At 45.4% G+C, this 11,419-nt stretch overlaps 2 protein-coding genes across 2 annotated transcripts; both read right to left on the bottom strand.

The window, feature by feature from the left end:
* Window positions 1–2,816: 2,816 nt before the first annotated feature.
* myf5 (myogenic factor 5) lies at window positions 2,817–4,990 on the bottom strand. Its single transcript, XM_062383047.1, is given in 4 exon segments — window positions 2,817–3,181; window positions 3,332–3,404; window positions 4,378–4,947; window positions 4,949–4,990. Coding segments are annotated over 4 exon segments (876 nt in total). The 3' UTR covers window positions 2,817–2,990.
* Window positions 4,991–9,618: 4,628 nt separating this feature from the next.
* On the bottom strand, window positions 9,619–11,043 carry myf6 (myogenic factor 6). The gene is made up of 3 exons (XM_062382921.1): window positions 10,477–11,043; window positions 10,069–10,165; window positions 9,619–9,985 (listed from the first exon to the last, which is right to left on the bottom strand). Exons 1-3 carry the CDS (start codon window positions 11,041–11,043, stop codon window positions 9,882–9,884), a joined length of 768 nt encoding a protein of 255 aa, XP_062238905.1. The 3' UTR covers window positions 9,619–9,881.
* Between the last annotated feature and the right edge of the window lie 376 nt (window positions 11,044–11,419).

Consider the following 11,419-nt stretch of genomic DNA (forward strand, 5'->3'; position numbering starts at 1 on the left):
CGGCTGCAGTAAAACGTCTCCCTCTGATCACCACTGGATGAGCAGAGGCTGACGTGACAAACCTGAGGAGGGAAGGTGACGTGGCTGCAGGCGACAGATCCCTCACCGGGGGTTTTAATCAGGGCCGAATGTGACACCTCCGCCAGGATCGGGAGCTGGAACTGTTCATCATTCACTCCGGCAAAAGGCAAAAAGCTCAGATTCCTTCAACCTGAGGCACGGATGAAGTAATAATACAAATGTTCCAATTTGTTTTCTTTGAGGTGGAGCTGAAATGGCGGCGAGCAAACTGGGTTCACACCTCTGACGATGAAGTCTCTTTTAATTCAGCCTCAATAAAAACAAAGTTATCCTCCTCATGATGTTTAAATGGGTTGAAAAAGATATACAGTAAGAAACTGGGTTATTCATTATTTTATATTTAATCTCTCGTATCTGATTTTAAAAAACGGTCTGTAGTTTTATCTGCGGCAAGAGACTGTATTTTTTACTATATTCATTTATTAATATATTAAATATATTTTGTAGGTTTATCAGTTTGGAGACAGACAACATTTCATGATTTATTAAACTCAAAGATTCTGCTGAGATTCTGCTGATTTCATGGACTTGTTCAGGATTGACTGAGGTTTAGATCCACCTGGTTTTATCTCATGTTCCTGCAGCTTCTCGCTCCGTCAGCTCCTCCACATCATTCGTGTTGCCTGAGGCCTCAGTCGACTCTCCACAGAGTTACACTCAGTGTTCTCCTCAACTCTGAGAACACTGGTGTATCTTCAATAGTTCTCCTATGATACTAGTGATGCTTTAAAGAGTCAGAAACAGAAGATACATCTCAGGGGTGAGATGATTCAAGTCCAAACATGGAGGCTCAGCGGGACCAGCTCGGAGTTATTGTTGGAAACGGAAGAAACACCTCTGCCTTGTGGTTTAAACTGGTACTACAGTAATGGCTGCGCTGGGCCTCTGACTCCAGGCTGTCACAGAGTTGATCTATAAATGATGTCCACTCACTTTAACGATTAAAATACGACTAATATCAAGCTGTAAAAGACATGTTTTTATATTTTATTTTACCTGATTTCAGGTTCGACCTTTAACTCTCCGTCTGGTTTGTGTCGACTCAGGGAGTCCAGAAAAATCACAACCAGAGAAATGGTGTAATCGAGTTCTCAATTAGCATTTTTATATTATGTATGTATTCATCTTTTATTATTATTATTTATATACATATTATAAATATTATTAGTAGTATTATTGTAAATGCAAATTAAAAACCTTCAGATGTAGGGGCTAATGCAGACTAAAGAAATCCATGATAGAGAAAACATCAATAAAAGAAAGTTAAGATACAAAAGACATTTAAATTTTGTTTATAAAGAATGCTTATTAGGTGAATTAAATTTTAACGTTTTAATAATATCTATATTTTCAGCTCTTCTCTGATTCTTGGGAAGTGGATTCACCAAATGTTTTGATTCTGCTAAAAACAGCTACAAGGAGAAATGCCTGTCTAAGTAAGTAAAAACTTTCCCTCTGAAATATGAAATACCATAAAATAGAAATATCTTAGTGTAGTACAAGTATTAGTAACTTCTTAGTATTTCAGCGGCAGTAAGAAAAAGGTCAACAATCGTGTGAAGTACAGCGAATAATAAGAAAAACAGAGGAAAAGTATATTTTAAAACATTTTCATGAGATATAATAACACTATATCGAAAAGGAGACGTTATTGTCATTAGAGGAAGTGTAACAGAGCAGAGGAAGTTAATGTGACTCCTGGAAACATAACCATAAAAACAATAACCGTTAAAGTAACATTTTCTCTGCATGTGTATATTTAAATAAAAATAAAATATTGCCTCTCAACGGAAAATGCATCTGTGCGACATCATGATCAAAGAAAGTACGACACACGTGTTGCCCCCCCCCCCCACTGATCCTTCACCGTCACACTCTAAGTACAATTAGAGGCCATTTGTTCTCAGCTCTGGTGCTGATGGTGTAATTAGTGTGTTAATGATGACTCACATTTGGCTGCAGAGAACAAACAGGTACCCCCCCCCCCCCCCCCTCCCCATAGACACACACTCTCACAATGCGGGGATGCACACAGCAGAGAGATTCACACAAAGTGGATTTTTCATTTGGAAACTCACTGCAGCATTTTTTGAGTTTTGCAAACGATTGTAATTTTCTCTGCTGTGGTGCAGAAAAATATATCATTTTTTTATCCAGACAAAATGCCTTTTCATCGCTGCAATGACTCAACAAGATGCATTACTAATTGATTTTATATGATTAATGTTATCAGGTGATCAGTTTCTAATGTGATCTCCACACCTTATCAGCTGCATGGGGACGATCCAGAGTGTCCACGATGAGAAGTTTAGTCATTTGCATTGATTATTATGCAAATGCACAGGAATCGTTAAACTTTAAAGATTAATGAAGCTCGCATTAAACTGTAACTATAATTAATCAGAGTTATAATGATGCTTTGACCATTAGATGATGTGTTGTTTTCGTTTGTGAAGCTCATTTAGATGAATGGAGGTTGTTAGGGTTTCTTTATAACAAAGGAAATTGCTTGGTCACATGGTTTTGGTATCTTGAACAATTAATTTGTCCTTATTTTAGCTCCAAATTTAAAGGGATAATTAATGAGATGCAGCAGATTCACATGGAACAAGAAGTAGACAAAAAGCTCAAATCTTAATACATAACATAGAAAGGTTTAATGTTCACAATATGAAAAGTAAGAAACACTGCATAAATACCACTTAATGTTGGGAATAATGCAACATAAATATGTCTCACTGGGTATAACGGTATAGAATAAATGGGCATTTACATAATTTACAGTCTCATGTACAATATAAAAGCTTCTGTGCCACAGGTCCCTCTGCTCCCGTTCCTTCACATTCTCATGGCGTTTGTTTGTTTTGGTGACGGCACACAGTGACGGCCTGCGGTGACGTGTCCATATTTCACAGGACGTGGTAAACCGGCCTGGACCCGGGGCTCTCCGGCGTGCAGGGCTGTGAGTCGGTGCTGCCGGGGGAGAAGGTGGGCATGTCCCTCAGGGCGGGCGGCCCGCGGCTCGACTCCACGGCGGAGAGGCGGTCCACGATGCTGGAGAGACACTGGAGACTTGAGGCCCCGGCGGCTTTATCGCATTCTGAGAAGACAAAGGCAGAGTTTGGATCAGTACAAGGATTTTCTCAAAAGTAAAATTTGTCTATTAAATCATGGCAACGTGCACAATAAGGCCATCAAACATGCATTTTTCTGAAACACAGCATTCCTATCAGGCTGCAGAAGCTCTTACCGTTCTTTGCATACGAGTAGCCGCTGCTGTAGTTTGCATTCAACTGGTGCCACAAGGGACTGTTGCCGTCGGCCTGTGCAAGCAAATGAGAAGAAATGTGAGAAAATGAGAAATGCACCCTTGAATCCTTGCACGTAAAAAGTTACACAGACAGATTTGTAGTGTGTATTTGCATAAACATTCATGGGACTGGAAGAGGCGGGAAAGGAAAGTGCAAAAAACACCAAACAACCAGTTCCCTTCACAATATCCCGGACAGGCTAATAAATCCTGAATTCCAAAGTTATGAGCTTCTTCATTTCACGTACACCTTAAAGCCAAAGTGGCAGCGTTGCACCCCCTTCCCCTTCCCCCCCCCCCCCCCCCCCCGAATGGGCTCAGAGCGTGGCAAATCGATTGTATCAGTGGAAGCAACACCAGTTTGTGCAAGATGACACTTTCTCCCAGTAAATCTGCAGAAAATCCTGGCAGCGGCGGAGAACATGCAGTCAGGATGGAATGCAGAAAAGCACCCTCTTTTTCCTGCCAGACTCCGGCACGGTGGATTTGGCTCAGTTTATGAGGGCTATAAAGTGTCCGGTTGTGGGAAAGCTATTAGTCCATCCTGTATTAACTGATGCACGGTCACCTTCAGTCGGCCGCTGAGGGAAACTAACTCAATCTGAGCCGTGGTGATAAGCATCAGAGCTCAGAGCGACGTGTAGTAACGACAGAAAAGATGTTTGCATTGAGGAATAATGGGAGATTAGGTAATTTCCTTACCTAATTAGACCTTAAATTTTTAATTTAAGGTCTTTGGGCAAAACCAACATATTTGATTGACTGTAAATCCAGGTTTTTACTTTGAAATAAAAGACTGTACATGGTCATAAGAAACAGAGTAAAATACTTAAATTCAAACATTTCGTCAACAAAAAAGGTCTTTTGGGGTAAAGACGAAAAATCCTGTCCCACATGCAGTCGGTCTCTTTTCCCTGATGGACATGTTTTGGGGTTTGCAGCCAAAACAAGGCTGAAGCAGATGTTTGTTGGATGAAGGGTCTTACCATGCCGTCAGAGCAGCTGGACAGAGGACTCCCGGGCTCCGAGCCGCTCCCTCCAGGCAGAGCGTAGTAGTTTTCCACCTGCTCTTGTAGCAGCTCCTGCAGGCTCTCGATGTAGTGGATGGCGTTGCGCAGGATCTCCACCTTGGGCAGGCGCTGGCTGGGGTTCGCCGAGGTGCAGCGGCGCAGCGCCTCGAAAGCGTGGTTGACCTTCTTCAGCCGTCGGCGCTCTCGCATGGTGGCAGCCCGCCTGCGGTCCGTGAAGCTGGACTTGCGCTTGCAGGCCTTGCAGGCCCACTGGAGGCAGTGTCCCGGCTGGTGAGGTGAGGCTCCGGGGACCCTGACGTGCTCGTCCTCATCGGAGCCGGTGAGCTCCATGCCGGGGCCGAACTCCAGGCTGTCGGGAGAGGAGGCACATGCTCTGTCGTAGTAGACCTGGGATGGTGAGAAGACGTCCATGGCTTGTTGAAGAAAGGAGTTTGAATGGATGGAGTGATGGGTGCAGAGGAAGGAAGGAGGAGTGGGGTGAGAGAGAGGAGACCTCTGAGTGATATGAGGGGTCTGTTGCCCCAGGGCCCCCCTTATATGCCCCCAGGCCACAGCCAAGGGCCCACATTGGCCGGATCTAATTACCATGGCCCATTGGCCCAGCCAGAAGGCAGGCTGGGGTTAGCTCAACTCCCTCCCTGCCCCATCCCAAACCACTGCCTCTCACCCCCCAGTACCCTGCAGAGTTTCCCACATCTGCACTTACTGGTGTTTTCCCACTCATCACCACCCTCGCCTCCCAGCAGCCCTCGTCCTGCAGGGCCACGGTGAACACAACGCATGGGAATGTCTCAGGACATTCGCAGCTTCAAACACTACATGACCTTTTCTTTAACAGTCATAATAAGTGCTTCATTTCTTTGCCTGATTTATCTGTAACTGGCCTGTGAGGCGTCGCGTCAGGGGTCGACAGTGGAAGTGACAATTTGCCATGAAGACATAAATATTAAAGAGTGTGTTTTGTTTGGTCAAACAGTGCAGAGCAAGAGGGGGGCCGCTCACAGTGAGCATGAGGGGCAATTTTAACGGTGGAGACAACAGCGTTGCAGATGCAGCCCAGCTGCAAGGGAAGGTGTAACATTTCAAGCCCAGTGAATTCACATTGCAGCGGCAAGGACACCCCCCCACCCACTCGAACACCTCCAGCTCGTCGCTGAAGGTGCTGCGTGAATGAGGCCATCCATGTTTGCCAAAGCTCATTAAAACAGCAATTACACAACCGACACCGCCGCGCAATCCCCTTCCAACGATTCTCCTCCGACGGCCAAATTCTAACCATTAAATGTTATTGACACAAGTCGAGTGCCTCAATGCAAACAGATGGTCGTTACAGTCGTTTTGATTCAGGTGGGGGTCTGTGTGGTAGACGTTTAGAGGAATTTAATGCTGTTTAAATACACGGCAGGAATCTCAATGTGTCTCTATCTATCTATCTTCACATCTAAAAGTTATATGATAAAGGAGAGAATCAAGGCCATTTACAGGAAGTACATATACAAGAACAAGTTACTTAAGTAAAAGCAACTTGGATAAGATGTGTATTATTTTTACAGTGCACATCAAATTGTGTGATTTCTACTCTCCTCTCTGTTTGTGGAGTGGATCTCCTGCAGCAGGACACAGGCTGTCAGACAGTTTGAGGGTGGGAGGTGGGGGGGTGATTGTGTTGCTGACAGCTTCCAAGGATACAATGCGGATATTTCTCACAATGTGTCAAAACGTTTGGCGACCACCCCCCCACCCCCCCTCATCTCTCTGTGCGCACCTAAGAAAACACGCGTCTACCTGCTGCCCCTGAATTGCTCTCGCAGTTTGGATTAGCGCACAGCTGAGGAACACATCGCTGCGGGATCAAAGGCTGTTTAGTGGCTGAGAAACACCCGCGATGAGGCTCCGCTGTTTGCGTTTGCGTGGCGCGGCACTTTACGCACAGGGCTCCAGGGCGCGCATGTGATCCGTGCCGTGCGTGGCCGTGCCGCGCAGGTCTCCTGGGAACCGGCCGAGTTTTGCTTTGGTGTTGTTCTCAAGGGTCAGAGACGGAGTTAAGTGAAGGGCAGGAGGTGACGCTTTAATGTCCGAGTCCCGCACGTCTGAAAACCTTAATTCTTCCAAAGTGCCTCGTGCTTTGACCCAACGCGCTGCTTGTTTAAATGCAACGCCAGGTCCCTGACAGGGGCACGATTCATCACGTGCACTCCTGCAGAACAGATTCCTACAAATAACCCATTGGGACTAACGTGAATTTAAATTTTTTTTTCTGTTTTTGCAAGATTTAGCAGCTAAAATACGACTTTTTAAAAGCATAACTTCCCTCAACAAAGGTTCACTTCGTGTTAAATTAGCATGTGGACACACACAGTTCATAAAAACAGGATTAGTGTTGTTTTCTCCTTTGGTGATTTATAAGTTGTCTGTTATGTTTTGAGCAAAATAATAAATATATAAAATCTCTAATTTCTTCGGGGGTATTTTCCTCAAAGTCCAATTCCCAATCCCCCAAAGTAGTGAAACCAAAAAAAGAGCATTTTGAGTGGCAACAGCATTTGTTTGGCACGGGGCAGAGAGAGGCCCGGTCTGCTCCGAATCCTTATTCTTAGGAAGGGGTCTGGATAAACCGGAGCGTTCAGCAGCCCCCCGCCTGTAGCAGCTCGCCTTTCATCAGCTCTGACGTTTTTTCTTTTTTAAAACACTGCCTTCACAGCCAAATGAGAATTATATGGTGCCATCACTAACACCAAAATCCCCGTAAAAGTTAGACAGGACAGAGTCAGGGCTCGGAGAGGGAGTTCATGCTCGCAGGCCCGATGGTGTGAAGCCCTGGCTATTGCAGCTCATACAACTTTTAATACCGGCTCATTACCTCAGGAAACCTTTATATTTCAAACAAAGAATAACGAATTATGATGGTTTGTTGTTGGGTCCATTTCTGGTAATAATGGCCAGTCATCACCAGAAACAGAGAGGGAACTGGCGGCTGTGGAGCTGCAAATGACCAGTGTGATCCGAGTGAGTGGGTGAGGGAGAGAGGGAAAGAGGGAGAGAGCAGGGGCCCATTAAAGTCACATTACTGTTTGGAGATATCAAGTTTCTGCAGAAAACAGGATATTTGGTCAAAGACGTGAATAGTTGTGTTGAAAGGAGCCAAATAACAGCCTTGGGATCAGTTTGCGTTTTTTAGCTTTTTATTCAGCTGCAGTGAGGAAGACGCACTTACATGATTTAATCAAATTAAAGTTTACAACAATGTCAAAGTATAGAAAAAGGAATAAATCCTGCAGTCAAGCTTTTACATAAAACCCCAGAAGTACTATTTCAGTATCTAGACTATTACTTAAACTAGTAGTTAAAGTAGTACTTAAACCAGTACTTTTTAATATGTCCAATTTCAAGAGTTGTATTATTGTGTAATATATAGTTTGTATTCAGTGATTTAAATTAGTGGTTTAGTATCTGGACTAGAAAACATAGACTATTAAACACAGTTAAAATAAGTATAAGAAAAATAAATATTGAGGTATAGATGTAAGAAGATTTACTAATAGCGTTACGAGTCGCAGTTTGGTCGCCTCCATGAATCACACCAGAGAAGCAAGTAACGAACATTAACACATATTTCAGAGGGACATGGTTCGAGCCACAAAAGTGAAAAACAAGCAAAGCACTAAACTTAATCAGCCAGTGGATAAATAAAAGAAAATGAGGTTAATGAAAAAGGCAATAAATGTGAAATAAACCCTAAAATTAACAATTCAGAGATCCAGGGAATTAGTAAGTACCAAATGTTATTAAAACACCTCCAAAGTCCTTTTGAGAATTAAACACTAATAACCCTAACCCAACTTTAAGTGGGTTGAACTCTTTCCCTTGTTCTTTCCTTTGAAGTAGAAAAATACAAGTAGAAACAATAGTTCTTTAAAGTTTCATCCAAACAAATGAAGTGCATCATATTTAGTTCTTGTTGAGGTTTTTAGCTTCTGATAAACCTTATAAACGTGTGCGTCACATGTTATTGTGTGTGTGTGTGTGTGTGTTTGTCTGTGTGTGTGCGTGTGTATGTGTGCAGGCCTGAGAGATGAGGCCAACTCCCAGAGGTCAGCAGATCTCTGTGTCATCCACAGAGATCTGAGGGAGAGTCCATCACACCCCAACATCGTAGACAAACGCCCCCCCCCCCCCCCCACCCTCACCCCCAGCCTGCCTCTCATGTCAACACACGACAACAAGACCACATGGATCTCCGTGCCGTTAGCGTCCTGTCACACATTTTAATTCCCTCGCAGCCGCGGACGCTCTGCCGCGCAATGACGACAAAGCTGGCGACGATGAAGCAAGATCCTAACGGCTCAAATAACCTTACCATGCCGCCGGGCTTTGCACTCGTGCCTGCCGCCGGCAACTTTCCATGTCCCCCAACATGTGATAGGAGCAGGAGAGCGGGGGGGTGGGGTGGGAGGGGGGGCATGCTGTGTGTTTGCAATGGACTCGAGTTACTGTTGTGGGATCAGATCTGCTGGAACAAAGAGGGGCAGCCCGGCGTCAAACTATTCCAGGGCCGTTCAGACTGATTTTATGGGGCCTTTAATGGCAGTGGGTGTTGGGGGACCAGGACCCGGACCTGGAGCTCGAGGACGAGGACGAGCATCACAACGTCTTCACTCGAGAACAGCGTCCCCCTAAATAAAACCGTCTTTGTCCACGGGAGCGTTTTTTGGCTCCGTACCAGTTTTCGATCTCCGACCGTTTTTAAAGGATTTGCGGGAACAATAGCTCGTCTCCAACACGTGTTGAGTCGTTGTAAAAAATTATTTTAACTGCACAACAGCTGTGAGCAAAGAAAACAGGGTCAGAAACGCTTGTAATTGATTCTCCATGTCACGTTCGACTGGTAACTGAGGCTAGTGTTGGGAAATCAGCGAAGGCGACGTTGTGACTGTAAAGATCCAATCAGCAGCCGGCTGGGGGGGCGTCGACATCGTTTTCCAAACATCTCAGTTCTCAGACTAAAACGCAGCCCTGGAGTTTTCAATACGTGTCCGTATTAGCGGCTCTTAAACTCAGGAGTAGTGTGGACAGAAGACTTATCCATAAAAGAGTAGAAATGAAAACGTAGTCGTGTGGAAGTCGCCTGAATCTGTGCGTTGGAGGAAAATGAACTTTTCTACATGCCCCTGAAAAATGAGGACTATAGTCGATTGCTGAAATGGAAAAAGTTTATTTTCACGATCAGTTATGTACAAATACTTAAATACAATATGAATTTTTCTGCCTTTTAATACAAAATAAATTAAACTAAAATGTCTCATTCTTATAAAATATGTACAAAGTTTTTGCTCCTGCTGAAAACAAAAAGGGAGACTCCTTCACAAGCAGGAGCCAGAATGGCCGACTCATGGAAACGATAATGGAAGTTTTTTAAATTTGAAATGTCATCGTCTGGTCTAAAGGTCGGCGGCGAGGCCTCAGTTCTCCAGGACGCTGGAGCTGATCTTCTCGTCGTGGGAGATGCTGTCCACGATGGAGGACAGGCGCAGGAGGCTGGAGGAACCTGAGGACCCGCCGGTTCCTGTGACACAAAACAAACTGACCTCTAGTCCCCACTTGACCGCTGCGTTTCCTGTCGCTCGTAAAGAAGAAACACAGCTTTACCTTCTCTCAGTGCTGTCATTGCCGCGGCGGTGGAATGGTCAGCAGAGGTCAGCCAGGGCTCAGAGGACTTTTTCCAGAGGTAGGGCTGACTGGCGGCCTGAGCAGGAACACACAAGGCACACGTCATCACACAGGTTCTCAGGGATGCACAGATCCCTTCTTCGAGATCACAGGGGGAATATGCATAGATCTATATTCAAGGGATTTCATTATTGAATATCCTGCTGTTAAAACCCTGCTGGAATCAGAATACCACAGAGACAGTGGGAGATAAACACATCAGAAAACCATAATAGGCTCCACAGACAATATTCCAGCAGGGAGATTCATTATTAAATCATCTTAATGTTCCTATAAAACCATCTGAATATTAAAAGTTATACAGAGGGGGGGACATTATGAGCTTACACTGTGTTCTTTAGAGTTAAGTGTTGATCCGTGTTGGGGTTTCTCCTCCTGCTCGTCCAGCGTCTGCAGCAGCTCCTGGAGCCGCTCGATGTAGCTTATGGCGCTGCGTAAAATCTCCACCTTGGGCAGCCTCTGGTTGGGGTTGGCCACGGTCTTCCTCTTCAGCGCCTCGAAGGCCTCGTTGATCTTCTTCAGCCTCCTCCTCTCCCGCAGCGTGGCCGCCTTACGTCGGTCCGGAGGCGCGGACCGCCTCTTGCAGACCTTGCAGGCCCACATGAGGCACTGGCCCTCGCAGTGCGCGCGGAGCCCCGGCGGCGCGAGGACGTGCTCCTCCCCGCTGCTCTCCCCCCCGGTCTCGGACGGAATATTATGGTCCTGGCCCGGAGACAGCGGGCTGTCGTCCCCGTTGTACAAGGGGGACACCCCCGCGATGTCCAGGTGCTGCAGTGGTCCATGATCCCCCTCCTCCAAATAACGCAAATCACTGAAAAGATAAGTGTTGGTCTCAAAAAGGTCCATCATATTGTTGCGGCCCTCTCCCTTGTTGTGACAGTGGGACTGAGGCATTTAAATAGAGCAGCAGGGACACAAGTCACCAGGCTTATATATAGAATGTGAAACTCTATCCAACGGTTTGGCTGCCACGCTGCCTCAAGCATCTTCCTTTTCAATGGCGCTTCACTACCCACTGACTTGGTGTGTATGGGAAATAAAGATGTGCATTAAGGCCTCGAGAGGTATTGAAGTGTCACCTCGAGTTTCACGACAGGTGCTTTAGATATGTGTGCATAAAGTCCAGCACATAAACAGGCCCGGTCCACTGTCAACAGGAAAACACAGAGCCCAGATCAGATCAGATGAGAAGCACTGGTTACAGCAGCAGATAGTCAAATGTAATTGACTGAAAAGTATATTACAGAGAATATGTAAATAATATAAACCC

This window comes from Platichthys flesus, chromosome 23 (assembly GCF_949316205.1).
Source record: "Platichthys flesus chromosome 23, fPlaFle2.1, whole genome shotgun sequence".
NCBI lineage: Eukaryota > Metazoa > Chordata > Actinopteri > Pleuronectiformes > Pleuronectidae > Platichthys > Platichthys flesus.